Source organism: Chaetomium tenue (genome assembly GCF_020726465.1).
Source record: "Chaetomium tenue strain MPI-SDFR-AT-0079 chromosome Unknown F5144scaffold_5, whole genome shotgun sequence".
NCBI lineage: Eukaryota > Fungi > Ascomycota > Sordariomycetes > Sordariales > Chaetomiaceae > Chaetomium > Chaetomium tenue.
In genome coordinates, this window is record NW_027117333.1 from 1,339,443 (window position 1) to 1,354,379 (window position 14,937).

At 58.3% G+C, this 14,937-nt stretch overlaps 6 protein-coding genes across 6 annotated transcripts; 4 read left to right on the plus strand and 2 right to left on the minus strand.

Moving 5' to 3' along the window:
• Positions 1-2,797: 2,797 nt before the first annotated feature.
• On the plus strand, positions 2,798-5,203 carry F5144DRAFT_491958 (uncharacterized protein; the record flags this gene model as incomplete). The annotated part of the gene is made up of 1 exon (XM_066785892.1): positions 2,798-5,203. One exon carries the CDS (start codon positions 2,798-2,800, stop codon positions 5,201-5,203), a length of 2,406 nt encoding a protein of 801 aa, XP_066641149.1.
• Positions 5,204-6,107: 904 nt separating this feature from the next.
• Positions 6,108-7,494, plus strand: F5144DRAFT_631029 (Mis12 protein-domain-containing protein; the record flags this gene model as incomplete). Its single annotated transcript, XM_066792439.1, has 2 exons — positions 6,108-6,237; positions 6,382-7,494. The coding sequence occupies exons 1-2, from the start codon at positions 6,181-6,183 to the stop codon at positions 7,492-7,494; spliced, it is 1,170 nt and encodes a 389-aa protein (XP_066641150.1). The 5' UTR covers positions 6,108-6,180.
• A 205-nt stretch (positions 7,495-7,699) lies between these two features.
• On the minus strand, positions 7,700-10,159 carry F5144DRAFT_593924 (YL1 nuclear protein-domain-containing protein; the record flags this gene model as incomplete). The annotated part of the gene is made up of 2 exons (XM_066790511.1): positions 7,700-8,079; positions 8,134-10,159. 2 exons carry the CDS (start codon positions 10,157-10,159, stop codon positions 7,700-7,702), a joined length of 2,406 nt encoding a protein of 801 aa, XP_066641151.1.
• A 163-nt stretch (positions 10,160-10,322) lies between these two features.
• Positions 10,323-11,894, plus strand: F5144DRAFT_283407 (cysteine synthase). The gene is made up of 2 exons (XM_066783734.1): positions 10,323-10,757; positions 10,837-11,894. The coding sequence occupies exons 1-2, from the start codon at positions 10,628-10,630 to the stop codon at positions 11,832-11,834; spliced, it is 1,128 nt and encodes a 375-aa protein (XP_066641152.1). The 5' UTR covers positions 10,323-10,627; the 3' UTR covers positions 11,835-11,894.
• Positions 11,895-11,953: 59 nt separating this feature from the next.
• On the minus strand, positions 11,954-13,218 carry F5144DRAFT_593926 (uncharacterized protein; the record flags this gene model as incomplete). Its single annotated transcript, XM_066790512.1, has 2 exons — positions 11,954-13,005; positions 13,098-13,218. 2 exons carry the CDS (start codon positions 13,216-13,218, stop codon positions 11,954-11,956), a joined length of 1,173 nt encoding a protein of 390 aa, XP_066641153.1.
• Positions 13,219-13,382: 164 nt separating this feature from the next.
• F5144DRAFT_631033 (mitochondrial 54S ribosomal protein bL19m) lies at positions 13,383-14,508 on the plus strand. The gene is made up of 2 exons (XM_066792440.1): positions 13,383-13,624; positions 13,726-14,508. The coding sequence occupies exons 1-2, from the start codon at positions 13,468-13,470 to the stop codon at positions 14,292-14,294; spliced, it is 726 nt and encodes a 241-aa protein (XP_066641154.1). The 5' UTR covers positions 13,383-13,467; the 3' UTR covers positions 14,295-14,508.
• The last annotated feature ends 429 nt before the right edge of the window (positions 14,509-14,937 follow it).

Consider the following 14,937-nt stretch of genomic DNA (forward strand, 5'->3'; position numbering starts at 1 on the left):
ATCGTCATTTGGGAACGGTTCTGTCCTAAACAGGCAAGCGCGAGCCGCTCGTTCAGGCATTTATCGATGGCGGGCCTCCATCTCGGCAAATGCACTCAGGATACTTACTCAGATGGGCTTTTGTTAGGTGAAGTTTATGCTTGTTGAATTTAGATCTGTCGCTGGTTGCCTACGAACCTCTTCAGCGCTAGAGACTCCTTTGATGCCAAAACTGACGAGGCCGAGGGTCTTGCATCCACACTAGTCACTAGCATGAGGCGAAGGAGACCCCTCAGCTTTTGTAGCACGTCTCGCTTCCGTGTCTCTTGCGATGTTGCCTGCATGTCCGGCTTTTCCGCACTCATCCTGCTGGTATCCTCGACAATGGCTTGAGGGGAGTAACTTCTGGCATCAATTTGGTCAAGGCTGGGGATATTCGAGCTGTTTGAGCTTGCCATAGAGGCTTCGTTTATGAGATGGGAACTGTCCCGTGCCCCCTAAGTGCCGGGCTTGTCACAGTATATGACCATGGCGGTGATAATGATAATCCCAAAATCTGCCCCTGAAAAGTTGGCTGAGAGCATACGGCGTTATCATTCTCGAAGGGAACCAGACAGAGCTAGAAATATGTGTGGCCGTACCCTCGCTCTCGGGTTAGGGAAAGGCTTGGAATGGAAAGTAAAGGGGTTGTGTAACCGGCCAATTTCGCAATACGGTCAACTTGGTCATCTCTGCCGAAACTACAGAAATTAGACCACGATGATTATTCGCAAAATTGCAGCAGTGCGATCACGACTTGACCTGTCTTCACAGTCCGTTCCCCCCGCCACCCCCTCGAGAAGTCATCGCATTGGAGACGTCTCGTGCCCCTGCTCCAAACTGGCACCGCCGGGCTGGGCGGTTGTTGGGTGGAGAGACATGGAGTGAGGTGTGAGAAGGGATGAGTGTTGGTTAATAGTATGCACACTGTGCGCATCGCCAACAATCTCAGTGGCCAGAGGAATGCAAGGCAGCTTAGGTGTGTAGGTGTGTACCATGTTGCGAGATGCGTCGGGGTTTGATACTTGTCAACTAACAGCCTACACAGTAGAGCAGTTTCTAATTCGTCTCGATATTCAATACCTGCCTACGAATGCGTGTACACAATAGGTACACGCAATGCTAGTCAAAGTTACCTCGACAAGACCAAGTGCATTCGATTGTTGCATTTCGATCTCGAGATTGTCTCCAGGAACCGCACTTCGCACCGTTTCTCACCGCAACCTGTCGCACACGATGTGATGTGCAACCCAACCCACACCAATCGGAAATTGACACGGTTAAACAGAGTTACGCGAGAATGGCCCCTGGGAAAGCGGTATGACAGACCTGGAGCGAGCGAACGTGCGTGACGGCACACGGTCCCCAACTCAATCAATGTGCTTCCTGAAGCGACCGCCCTGTGCCCCTAAACCCGCCGTCTGCCGCATCTTCGAGATGCAGGCGCATTGGTCCCTGACAGTTTTTAATATGGACGTACCGGGAAGATGCAAGATATTCGGGGGGTGTTTTTGTCGCAGAAGCCCGCGATCGGTAAGGTATCTGCAGGGTTCCCGCTCTGCGGCCCCACCATCTGGGCTGGCGCTGCAGTGCCGCGACTTAAACTAACCCCCTGAGGAGAAACGGGAGAAACCTCCATCGGGGTCTCGACTCTTTTCTGCTAGGTATGGAGAGTCTCAGGTCAAAACTTTCATGCCCGGTATTTGGGACTCAGAAATAGACTGGAAAGAGCTCAAATCATCAAAGAATGAATCTGGGGAGTGGTTAGAGGTACTTCGTACAGAGAAACAAATTATATACGAATATTGCTTCACCAATAATGAAAAACCACGGCGGTTGCTCATCGGCATGGCGCTCAATTGGCTTGGGCTAAGTCATGTACCCGCTGAGAGGTCGCATGGCCACCTGGCTCTGGGCGCGGTGCCCCTGCAAGGAACAAAAAAGCGACCTGGCTGTCAGGTACCCGCAGAGATGGACCGTGTCAGACGGCCACGGTTCCCTGCCCATTGCAATTAAAGCGACTTTTAGCTCCATCCACCCCAATTCGGCTGGCTCCTGGCCTGGGCTCCAATCTTTCACCTCCTTTTTTCCCCTTCCCTCTTTTTCTCTTGCTTCCCGCATCCTCACTCGTTGGACTTGTTACCTTGTCCCTTCGACTCGGACCTCCCTCCGACTTGCCTTTTTTCCCTTCCTATCTATCGTTCTTTTATAGGTATTAATTCGTTGGCGCAACCCGGGGACTACGACGCTCGCCTGTTCGACGAGACGCGACCCGCCCGACATCCGGCCCCCTTCGTTCGGACGAGGGCTCTCGTGCCCATTCGCCAATCTTGCATCTTCTCGACGCTCGTTTGAGAACCGCTCGCTCGACTTCCCGATAGCCCATTAGCATTTTAATACTCGACATCCTTCTTTGTCCGAATTGCTAGTCGAGGCTTCACCGCCCCAGCCAATCTCGACCTTTGCCGTTGCTCCCGTCCGTCCGTCTTTGCTCGAAAACGGGACCTGCTTTTCAAAGAGATTGCATTGCTTGTCAATCATTTTCTTTCTTTGGAATTCAGCCGCCGCAGAAGTGCTAGCTGTGTGTGTTTGCTTTGCTCCTCGGCTACATTTAGCGTCCTCGGAACGCCCCTCGACTTTTGCACTGTTCGTCTACCGTCTGTGCATTCCAGCTCGCAATATCCTTCTCGTGCCTTTGACGGGGCACGTATAATCTTTCAAAACGGCGGTTCTTTCTCACCAAGCTAGGGACAGCCTGGTCCCGCCGCATCTTCTCGGGATGCAGGATATGTCGGGTCATCAGGGCGGGCCGAGTGCCCCCGGCGGTCGTTTCGGCCATGCCTCGAAGCCGTCGAACAGCGACACCGGCTTCTCTCACGGCGCCTTTACTTCCAACATTAGCGGTTTTGCCGATAGACACCCTCGCCGCGGGAACATTCCCACCATCAACACCCAACCTATCCAACATCATCACCAGGCACCTACCAATGGCGCCGACTTGACCACCCCTGGCACTGCGTTCGACATGCAGTTCACTCCTCTTCTGCCCTCCCAGTTGCTCCTAGGTAGCCCGTTCCAGCCCGGGACCCCTGCGGCCTTCGCGAGCCCCCATTTCCAGAACGTGAACACTTTTCAGCAGGCCCAGCAGCAGAGTCTCCAGCAGCAGCAGCAGAATGGCCCGTCTAGCCCGGTTCAGCAGAACATCTCGCCCCAGATGTATCAGTCCATTGTGTCCCCTTCGGCCTACGGCGCCCCCCAGTTCTACGCGCCCCAGTCTCCGACCGGCTCGTTCAACAACGTGGGAGGCCAGATGCAGGTCCCCATGCAGCCGACTTCGCCCGTGTCGATGGGCCCTGGCATGGTCACCGGCACCAGCCGCACCGTCTACCTTGGCAACATCCCTCCTGACACCGCTGCAGAGGAGATACTGGGCCATGTGCGCAGCGGTCAGATCGAGTCGGTCCGCCTCCTCCCGGATAAGAACTGTGCTTTTATCTCGTTCCTGGACGCCAGCTCCGCCACGCATTTCCACTCCGATGCCATCTTGAAAAAGCTCTGCATCAAGGGGCAGGATATCAAGATTGGCTGGGGTAAGCCCTCACAGGTCCCGACCTCGGTCGCTCTTGCTGTTCAGCAGTCCGGCGCGTCTCGCAATGTCTACCTGGGGAACCTGCCCGAGGACATCACTGACGAGGAGCTGCGGGAGGACTTGGGCAAGTTTGGTGCCATTGACACGGTGAAGATCGTGCGCGAGAAGAACATCGCGTTTGTGCACTTCTTGTCCATTGCCAACGCCATCAAGGCTGTTTCCCAGCTTCCCCAGGAGCCCAAGTGGCAGGCCCCCCGCCGGGTCTACTACGGCAAGGACCGGTGTGCCTACGTTTCTAAGACGCAACAGCAGAACGCCGCTCAGTATCTTGGCATCGCCCCTGGCTACGCCCACATGCTGACCGGCGCCGACCGCGATCTCATCTCGAACGCTCTGGCTCAACAGTCCGTGGCGGCTGCTGCTGTGGCTACCACGGCCGGTGGTATTGGCAATTTGGGCAACCGGACCATTTACCTCGGCAACATCCACCCTGAGACCACCATCGAGGAGATTTGCAACGTGGTCCGGGGCGGCCTCCTGCACCACATTCGGTACATCCCTGACAAGCACATCTGCTTCGTGACCTTCATCGACCCCACAGCTGCCGCGTCGTTCTACGCGCTGAGCAACCTCCAGGGCTTGATGATTCACAACCGTCGCCTGAAGATTGGCTGGGGCAAGCACTCCGGGGCTCTCCCGCCTGCGATCGCCCTTGCCGTCAGCGGTGGTGCCTCGCGTAACGTGTACATTGGTAATCTCGATGAGACCTGGACTGAGGAGCGGCTGAGACAGGACTTCTCCGAGTACGGTGAAATCGAGCTCGTCAACGCCCTACGGGAGAAGAGCTGTGCGTTTGTCAATTTTACCAACATTGCGAACGCGATCAAGGCCATCGAGGCAGTCAGGGGTAAGGATGAGTACAGGAAGTTCAAGGTGAACTTCGGTAAGGACCGTTGCGGTAACCCGCCCAGGCAGATGCAGCAGCAACAGCAGCAGCCGTCGCCTCGTGGCGACCAGGTCCCTTCCCCGCCAGGCAACGGTTCTACCCCGAACGGCAACTCGCCCACCAACTCCAACGGTGCTTCGTCTGCGGCCTTGTTCAACAACGCCGGCAACCCGCTGACCATGTACCTGAACCACGTTTCCCAGCAGGCGCAGCAGCAGCAGCAACAGCAGCACCACGTTCTTGCCGCACAGCAGGCCGCTCTCTTTGGCACCGCCTCGTCATCGCCAAATGAGCCCGGCCTGGCCCTCGAGGTGCCGCAAGGGCCCATCTCGGGCCACCAGCAGTCGGCCAGCATCTCCAACGGCTACATCACCCACCCGTCCGCGTCGGGCGCGCCCACCATCGGCGGCCTGCTCGCACCGGGCAACTCGCGCGCCTCCCACAACCGCGCCGTCAGCCTGCCGGTCTTTGCCCCGTTCGAGAACGGCGGCACCAGCCCCAACAGCCTGCACGGCAGCGTCGGCGGCGACGGCGGCGAGCAGCGCCGCGGCCACCAGTACCAGGCTAGTTTCGGCGGCATGGGCAACGGCTATGGCCTGGCCATCCAGGGGAATCTGAACGGCTGGGTCGAGGAGGAGGTTGCCAACTGAGCTTGGAGGCTTGGGTTGGGCCGTTCGGCGAGCGTCAGTGTGGGAAACGGCGGACCGAAAAAACCGGGATCAGATTCGAGTATTTTGTTGTAATTTTGTTTGGGTCAGTACTATTTATTTTGGATTTGGCGCGCCGCCTTTGCTTTTTTTATAATCCCTGCCGCCGCTGTTTTTTTAACCCACTTCGCTCCTTGTAATAGCACATCTTTCGCTTGTATCATGTTTTTTTTGGGCTATTGTTGTTGTTGTTTTTTGACTTCTGCTTCGCTTGTCCCGGATGGTCGTCGTCAGATCTGGTGGGTGGTGGTGGGCGGTTGTGTAGTTGGGTAGGTAATTGGGTGACGGTTGAGGAAGACAATCTAGGAAGAGGAAGAAGGAGGACTCGGGTTTCTCAGCCATGACGGGGGTTGGTCTGAGATGGGGAGCATGGCGGGGGTTAGCATGGAAAGGGATCTCATAGGATATGGTTGGGTGAGGCCGGGCATGGGTTGGCGCTATTGCCCGATCGTGGTTAGGTAGACAAGGAAAGGCAATCTCACTGCGTTGTTTTATGCTTGTTCTTCGGATGAGCTGCTGTGCCCATCGTGAGAATGTTATGTGAGCCAAGCTAAGGAAGGCAGGCTACCTGCTCAGAGTCAATATGCTGGTGGGTTTTGGGTGAGAGGTGAGACAGCCTGGGGAGGCGTTGTTGAGGGCTAGCGGGCTTAGCTACGCCGTTTAGGACAGGACCACGGATAGATTTTTACATGTGAACATATGATGGGGAAAAAATTGGCTTACTTGAGTAGTTATGTATCATCATCGGCATCCAAAAGGGGCCACTGGTAGTTCGAGATCTAACCCTAACCCTTATTAAAGTTCCTTCATGAGACTGTCGGACGCGACTTGCAATTGACTTGGTCGCATCCCACTTTGCCGCGTCGCCGCAACCCGCAAGGTGCAACATTCCCAAAACAACACGCACCACAACGACAACCATGGCGTCCAGATCCGACACGGAGCTCTTAACGGAGCATTTCGGATATCCCCCCGTCGTACGTCTGTCTCGAGCCCCCATTCCCCCTTTTTTCCGGCCCTTTCTTTCCCTTTGCCCCCCCCTTCCTCCTTCGAAACGCTCTCCTCCCTCCCGCTTTACATACTCTACCCCCAACCCCCCAACTAACCTCCCCCCTTCACAGAGCCTCCTCGACGAAATAATCAACTCCATCAACTTCCTCGCCGAACGCGCCCTGCACTCCATCGAGCAAGGCCTTCTCAACGCGCCCCCCGCCTCCCTCGGCTTCCGGCCCCCCAAACCCTCCTCCCGCAGACCACCACCACCACCCCCCAACCGACCCAACGGCAGCAACAGCAACGGCGATGATATGCAGTTGCTAGACGGCGAGACGGAGGAGGACGCCGCGGCGCGCCGCCACCGGGATGAGGTGGAGTCGGGCACGCACCAGTTGGAGACGCTGCTGTGGGCGAGTATTGATAAGGATTTTGATCGGTTTGAGATTTATGTCATGCGGAATATTTTGTGTTTGAGGAAGGTGGAGATGGAGTGGTTGAGGTTGGGGCATTATGAGGGGTTGGTTTTTGAGGAGGGGCCGGCGCCAACGTTGTCTGGAGGGGGTGAGGGTGGTGGTGAAGGGGGGGATGGGGATGGGGATGGGGATGGGGATGGGGATGCGGATGCGCGGTTGAGTGTGGAGGGCGTGAATCGGCTGCGGAGGCGGCTTCAGGCGAGTCAGAGGCTGAATTGCATGCTGGTTGCGGAGCGGGCGCGGAATGCGGCGCTGCTGGGGGAGATGAGGCGGCTGGTTGGGGTGCTGCCCGGGTCGGGGGTCAAGCTGGAGCCCGAGCCGGAGCCTCTTCCCGCAGAGCACAAACCGCCTTTTGGGTTCCTGCACGACAAGGGGGACCTCACCGAGGGCGATGCCGAGACGCCGCTTACGACGACGGCTGCGTTTTCGCTCTCGCAGTTGCAGTCGCTGCGGGAACTGTCGACGGCGTTGAGGGGGGTTATGGCGGGCTTGGCTGCGGGCGATGAGGACGAGGAGGATGGGGACGCGGGTGGAAAGGGCAAGAAGAGCTGGCGGAGGGAGAGGCTGGAGTATGTCGAGACGGCAACCAAGAAGCACCTGGAGAACGTGCGTGGGCTGGAGCTCGGGAAAAATGGGGAGGTGATGGACGGGGAGTGGGATGGCGGTGGACCGAATCTAGAAAGGGGTGAGGTGGAGAGCCTGGAGCGGGTGGCTGGTATGCTCGGTGGAAATGGGGGGCAGCAAGACAAGATGGACGAGTCTTGAACTGGGCCCAATGTTGTTAAAAATGATGGCGAAGCTAAAAGGAAGCCGACGAGAACGGTGGGACGGGAAGGCGTTTGGGTTGTTTATCATGATACCAAGGGTGCGGTTGTACAACCATACGATTAACCATAGTTCATCCGTCAGTTCAACCCCAAGCTGGGGCAATTTATTCCATACCTCTAACACCCACATGTACGGGATACAACTACGTGCTGGCAGTTTGAGGGGCAGGTGGTGCCGCCGCTTCCGGGCCCTGGACCTCATCAACTGGAACCAGCCTTGGCTCATCCCCCGCCTTGTCCTCTTCCTCCGCCTTCGTATCGACGGTCTCGTCTGCGGAAGCCGAAGCCTGCTCAGTAGGTTTCACCGCCTTGGACGGGTCCAAGAACCAGTCCGGCACTCCACGGGCCGCATAGTCTCCCCTACCAACCCAAGCCCCAACAAGGCGGCTCCACTTGTAATCGCCGCGGTACACACGCTGGATCTCGCGGTAGGCGTAGTCGTTGTAGTACGGCAGGCCCGTCTTCGGATCCCTGTACTTAGCAGGATGATTCGTAATGACGCAGAGCGGTGGCGGTGCGGGTTCTGCAATATGTCAGTGTCCATGCCCCCTGCCTTGGAAACAAGAGAAACACTCACTCCCTAGTTTGTTCATCTTCCTCCCGAACAGAATCTGCGTCTGCACCTGCTTATCTTTAATCGCGAGGTTGTCAAAGTTCTGCAGGATGATGCAGCTCCGCGTCACCTTCCCTTCACGGATAGGGTCAGAAGCGGAGGCGGGCGGTTCTTGTGGCGTGTCAGGGGGTCTTGCGGACGGCGGGCATGATTTTGTTTGTGGCGTTTGCAGCGGTGTCATAGGGGTGGAAGGTGGTGGAGGAGCCGGGATGGTGATCTTGGGCTTTGGGGCTGACGCTGTTGGAGGGGCGGTTTGTTGCGGCGCGGCAGTAGCAGTTGGTGTGGATGGCGGCATAGACAAGGGTGAGGGGGTATGTGTAGTATTCGGAGCCGCAAGAAAAGGTTTGGCTCCGGCAGGGAAGCCTAGCATGGGCATCTGTCCGCCGAAAGAATGCGAGAGCCCCGCGGGAGGCGCAAGAACGGGCGCCGCGAGGACGCCCGAGCTGCTCGGCTTGTTCTCGGGCGGCGGTGGAATGGGAGGAGGGGCCATTGGTGCCGACGCTGGTGCTACGGCCGATGCTGGCGCTAGAGAAGCTGGTGTTGGCGCAGAAACCGGCACTGGTGCAGAAACAGGTGCTGGTACTGAAGTTGGTGCTGATGCAGAAACTGATGCCGATGCAGAAACTGATGCCGATGCAGAAACTGATGCTGCCGCAGGGGCCGGTGTTGGTGCAGAAACAGGTCCTGGTGCAGAAACAGGTGCTGGCGATGGAACAGGTGCTGGTGCTGGCGCTGGTGTAGAAACTGGTGCTGGTTCGGAAACTGTTGTTGGTGTTGGCGTCGGAGCGAGCGCTGACTCCGGCTCTATGGCTGGAGCTGGCGTTGACGTTGGCGGCGGCGCCGTTGCCGGGGCCCCTTGTGCGGGATTAGCAGACAGCGGCTCGGGCGGGTCAGGTGGTGCGCTCGGCAAAGTTGGTGTGTCGGGCTGTTCTGTTTTAACGCCTGGCGTCTCGGGCGCCTTGTTCCCCTCCCCCAGCGTCTGCTCCGGCTTCTCCACGGGGGTGGTGGGCTTCGATGCCTCGGCTTCTTTCGCTGCGAGAGCTGCCGCTACCGAAACCCTCTTCTTCCGCGGCGCTTTCTCCTCCATCGACACCAAGTTGCCAACATGCTTGTCCTGGCCCTCTTGTAGCTCCTGGATACCACTCCAGAACGTAACCACGGGCCCGTCGAGTTTGCGGCTGTGCAAGGCTGCGATCTTTCTCAACCGCTCCTCCTCCCTCTGCTTCTCGGCCTCCTCCCACCGATTAAGGCTCTTCGAGTTCCGCTTCTCGATGATAGCAGCCTCAGCGAGACGTTCCGCCTGGGTCATCGGGGGCTTCTTCTCCGCTTCGAGCTGCTTGGCCTTCTTCTCCATCCGCTCCACCTGCTTCCTCCGCCTGATCTCATCTGACACCATTTTCTGGTGCAGCTGCTGCTTGCTTATCTTGGTCGTTCGGCGCTCCGAGGCGCGCGTCGGTAGATCCGCCGGCGACGGGAGCCAGCTTGTCCTCTCCGACTTTTTCTTAGGTCGTGGCGGACGGGCAGCCGGCTTTTCGATGCGGACCTTCTTCCTAAACTTGGCGGGTATGGCTTCCTGGGCTTTCCGTTTGCGCTCGGCTGTTCGTTTCTCCCGGGCCTGGCGCTCTAGCTCTTTCTCTCCCTCCATTTCGTCGGCATTTTCTTCCTTATCCTCCTCGTCAGAGGACGAATCCATCAGGACGTCGGACGCGTCATCCTGGGCCTCGTCGCTGAACCCGGCATCGTCCTCGTCTTCGGCAAAGAGCAGTTCGAGATCGGAGTCTTCGGCGGCAGGCTCCTCGTTCGCGAGCATCGACTTCATACGATTCCCCGCCGTCGCCCGTTTCGCGCGTGATGTGACGAGCCATTCCACCTTCTGTGGCTCCTCGGCATCGCTGTCGGCATCGCTGTCGGCATCGCTGCTGTTTGTGCTGTCGGCGTCGGATAGGTCGTCGGCGGAGGAGGACTTCCTCTCGTCTTCGTCACTAGCCATTATCGCTCGAATTTTGATCAAATTGCGAGTTGATAATATTGTAGTAACATACTCTGCTTTTGCTTGCTTGTGATGTGCTGGGTGATGATGTCGTTCGTGCCAAGATTGAAACACGCTCACATTGAAATTCCTACTTTAAATCGGAAGAGCAGGTCGCGTGGCAGGGGTTGAGGATTGCCGGCGGCGCGCTAGATAGAGCCATGGACCAGCCAAAAAGAACCCCTGCTGCGCAACCCCTCGGCCGGGTTAGCGGCCAATTGCGCCATTAAAGAACCCCACTTCCCCGGTTCCATCCCGTTAGTTACATCGAATTGTTCTTCTCGACGGCGGGATCGGCCATTGTTGCCGCAACCTTCTTCCGGCACGGCCGAGGACTTTGATTTTGTATCTCCCACCTTCCCTCCCCCTTAGAGCACCCATAGACGTTAATCCTTAGGCTTTCCGAGCACCGCAAACCCCCTGCCCGCCATGTTCCGCCACGGCGCCCGCAGCTTCGCGACAAGCGCACAGCGCCTGGCCGCCGCCGCCGTCGCCGAACCCTCACAGTACCTGATCGGGGTGTCCAAGGCGCAAGGGATAGCTAAGGGCTTGACCGGAGGTAACCAGATTCATGAACCCCCTTTTGACGCCCACTCTTCGTTGGTTAGACAACTAACAAGACACCCCCCTCCCCCCAGCCATCGGCAACACCCCGCTCATCCGCCTCAACCACCTCTCCAACCAAACCGGCTGCGAAGTGCTCGGCAAAGCCGAGTTCATGAACCCCGGCGGCTCCGTCAAGGACCGGGCCGCACTCTACGTGGTCAAAGACGCCGAAGAACGCGGGCTCCTACAGCCAGGCGGCACAGTGGTGGAGGGCACGGCGGGCAACACGGGGATCGGGCTGGCGCACGTGTGCCGCAGCAAGGGGTACAAGCTAGTGATCTACATGCCGGACACGCAGTCGCAGGGCAAGATCGACCTGCTGCGGCTGCTGGGGGCCGAGGTGTACCCGGTGCCCGCGGTGGCCTTCGACAACCCGCAGAACTACAACCACCAGGCGCGCCGCCACGCCGAGCGCCTCGACAACGCCGTGTGGACCAACCAGTTCGACAACGTCGCCAACCGCCGCGCCCACATCGAGACCACGGGCCCGGAGATCTGGCACCAGACCGCGGGCAAGGTCGACGCCTTCACCTGCGCGACCGGCACCGCCGGCACGCTGGCGGGGATCACGCGGTACCTGAAGGAGGCGTCTGGGGGGCGGGTGAAGAGTTTCTTGGCGGATCCGCCGGGGAGTGTGTTGCATTCGTATATTAGCTCGGGGGGCAAGCTGATCGAGCGGACGGGGTCGAGCATCACCGAGGGGATCGGACAGGGGCGCATCACGGACAACCTGGCGCCGGACCTGGAGCTGGTGGACGGGTCGCTGCACATCAGTGATGAGAAGAGCATCGAGATGGTGTACCGGTGCCTGGATGAGGAGGGGCTGTACCTGGGTGCTAGCTCAGCGCTGAACGTGGTCGCCGCCAAGGAGGTGGCTGAGAAGCTGGGCAAGGGGCATACCGTGGTGACGGTGCTCGCGGACGGCGCGTACCGGTATGCTGATCGGTTGTTCTCGAGGAAGTGGCTCGAGACCAAGAACCTGCTGTCCGCCATCCCGGAGCATCTGCAAAAGTACATCGTCCTGCCATAGCCAGCGCCGCGCCCGGCCGCCTTCTGTTTACAAATACATAGAATATCTACAAATGTACATAGCCTCAGCCCAGACATCCAGACGCCCCAAACCCGTGTCACTTATGCCGCTTCCCCGCCCTACGCCTTTTCCTCCGCCTTCTGCTCCCCTTGCTCCTGCGGGTTGAATATCGCGTTGTAGAGGGTGATGCCTCTGCCTTCACTCTGCTCCAGGGAACCCAGCGCGGTTTGGACCTCGGCCTTCACCGCGCCGGCCCGGTTCTGCAACTGCTTGGCCAAATCGGGATCCACAACTCTCGCCGCCAGCGCCAAGCCGTTCAGTACGGGCGCGGCATAAAACAGGAACGAGTTCCGGTCGAGGATATAGCGCATGGGGCCGTTCTTTTGGTACGACTCGTCCGGCTGGAGGTCCAGCAGCCCCTTGTCCTCGGGCCACAGCGTGACCAGCTCCTGGGCGTACTTGGCCACCTGGCCGTCGTCGTCCTTGTCGCCCTTGAGGTACACGGCCCGGGCAGCCGCCATGTGCAGCCGGGAGGCCAGGACCTGCGGGTCCCGGTAGAAGGGGAAGGCGCCCACGTCCTTGCCCTTGGGCAGGTGGCTCTCGTCGCTCTCGAGAATGTTGAGGACGAGGCGGACCTGCTTTAGTGCGGTTTTGGTTTTGGCTTCGTCCCAGCCGCTGATGATGGCTGGTTGCTGGAGATACACGAGTAGCTCGTTGATGATCCTGGAATTGTTGAGCTTGAAGCCCGTCCGTTCGACCGCTCTGATGCAGTCCATAATCAACTGGACCTGTTTCAACTCGGCGGCCCGTCGGAGGAATATGCTATATTGCCATGGGTCCAATTTGTGTCCCGCCCGGACAACGCCTGCGAGGAGCGGCGGGATGTTGTGCAAGTCGGCCGGGGTGCTTATGAGCTTGAAGGCCTCCTTCAATGTGTCGCGGCTGCTCGGGAGATCCCTCACCCGGCTCCTATAGCGGAACTTGTGGACCACACCGTCGATTTCCATGGTGATGGGATCATTTTGAAGAATGTGCTTGAGCTTTTCCTTGTAGATCTTCCTGCGCTGTTCCGGGGCCAGGTATGTCGGCAGGATGACCATTGTCCGATAGTGGTCGAGTAGTTCGGCTAGCTTAGGATTGGAGGACTCGCCGAAACTGAGGATGTGGGCGGCTACAGCAGCAGGTATTTCAGGTTAGCATTTCTAGATCCCTTTCGAGATAAGTTCGCCATTCGAAAACGAGGGGGGGGAGCAAATGACATACCTCGGAGTGCTGGAGAGGCAGACAGGCACCTGTGTTGGGCGGCAATGCCGCTACTTATGGGAAGCCATGCCCTGCCACTCGCTGCTTGTAGGGCATTTTGCCCTGTTTTTGAGAAGAACATGGCTCGGTGAGGAGGGTGCTCGATGTAGTGATGTGAGGATTTAATTCAAGTGGGATGGATTCGATCGATGTCGGCAGCAGCACGGCACCTTGAATTTTTAGTGGGCCCCGCATCTTCCACAGCCAATTGGAGCAGGTCATTCGTCGAATCCCAAGACCCTCGAACATCGTTTGCACCTCGCTAGGTCCAATTATCGAATTGTCGGCCGCTGCCCTGCTCGACGACCACCGCAGTCGCACTTCCTCCGTCATGAACGTTGCGCCATTGGTAAGGCGGCCTTTGGGCTGCCTTAAGGCAAGCCTACGTCGGACGAGGCAACAAAAGTCCATGTTCACCCGGCACATGGCCTCTGAAGCATCCCAGACGACGACGACGACGAGGACACCACCACCAGAGCACGGTTTCTGTACGTTCCCCACCCCTTTTCTCTCCCCTCTCCCACATCTACACTCATATCTACACCCATATCCACACCCATATCTAACAATACTTCCCCTCCCCCTCCAGTCCGCCTCAACGACCACAAGACCAAAACACTCCGCTCCGCCTTCGCCGTGTACCCCTCCACGACGGTAGCGGGCGCCAACACGCTGGCGCCGCCGCCGGTCAACGCGCTGCAGGCGCTGCACGAGGCGCAGATCAAGCGGATGGACCCGACGGGGGCGCGGACGGCGCTGTTCGCCAAGACGCGCGAGGCGGCCAAGGTGGGCGACGTGCTGATGGTGACGCACCGGCGCGGCGGCGAGCCGTTTGCGGGCGTGTGCCTGTCGATCCGCCGCCGCGGCATCGACACGGCCATCCTGCTGCGCAACCACCTGGCCAAGGTCGGCGTCGAGATGTGGTTCAAGATCTACAACAAGAACGTCGCGGGCATTGAGGTCGTCAAGAGGCAGCGCAAGCGCGCCCGCAGGGCCCGCCTCACCTACATGCGCAAGCCCAAGCACGACTTTGGGAGTGTCGAGGATTTGGTCTTTGCTTGGAAGCGGTCGCGGAAGGTGTTCTCTACGGGCAAGCCTGCAGCCGAAGCGGCGAAGGCGAAGGCGAAAGGGAAGGGTGCGGCTGCGAAGAAGAAGTAGGTGTTTTGCGGTGTTGGGGAGGTGAAGGCGGTGTTGCGGGATATGGCCCCCGGCCGGGTACAGATGTGTATACCATGTATAGAACTATCTACCCAAAATGGGAACGAAACCACCGCCCCAGTGAGCGGGACAGACGCAGAGACAAACCCCCGCGAGGCTACCTGATGTACAAGCATGAGGTCCAAAAATCTAAAAACCAGTAAAATTACCAAGACACCTCCTGATCGACTACCACTTGTGTTGATGATCTAGGAACATTGGGTCTCTTTTGGACCGTATTTGTAAACCAAACAAACAAGCACAAGTTCACCATCAACACTTGAACCAATGATTACAGAGCAAGCGATCCATCCAGTAGGAAAAGCGCTCTCCAACCCAAGCCATAAATAGCCTGTACCATGTGGTCTCTTCCCCGCCCAGTTCCCCTCTCGAATACGTCCGAGACATGTCTAGGCACGGGTGGGTGTGTTAAGGACTTGGCGTTAACTAATGCTCGCTCACATTCAACCTCAAAAGGTTGGGGCTTCAGAAAGGCGTGGTCAAGCGTCTGTGGGGGGATGCCTCGTCTAGGTAATGATATGCTTAGTTGGCCGGTCAAAACGGCCTATATCGGAAGTGGTGGAAATAACGCCCGCTATGGCGT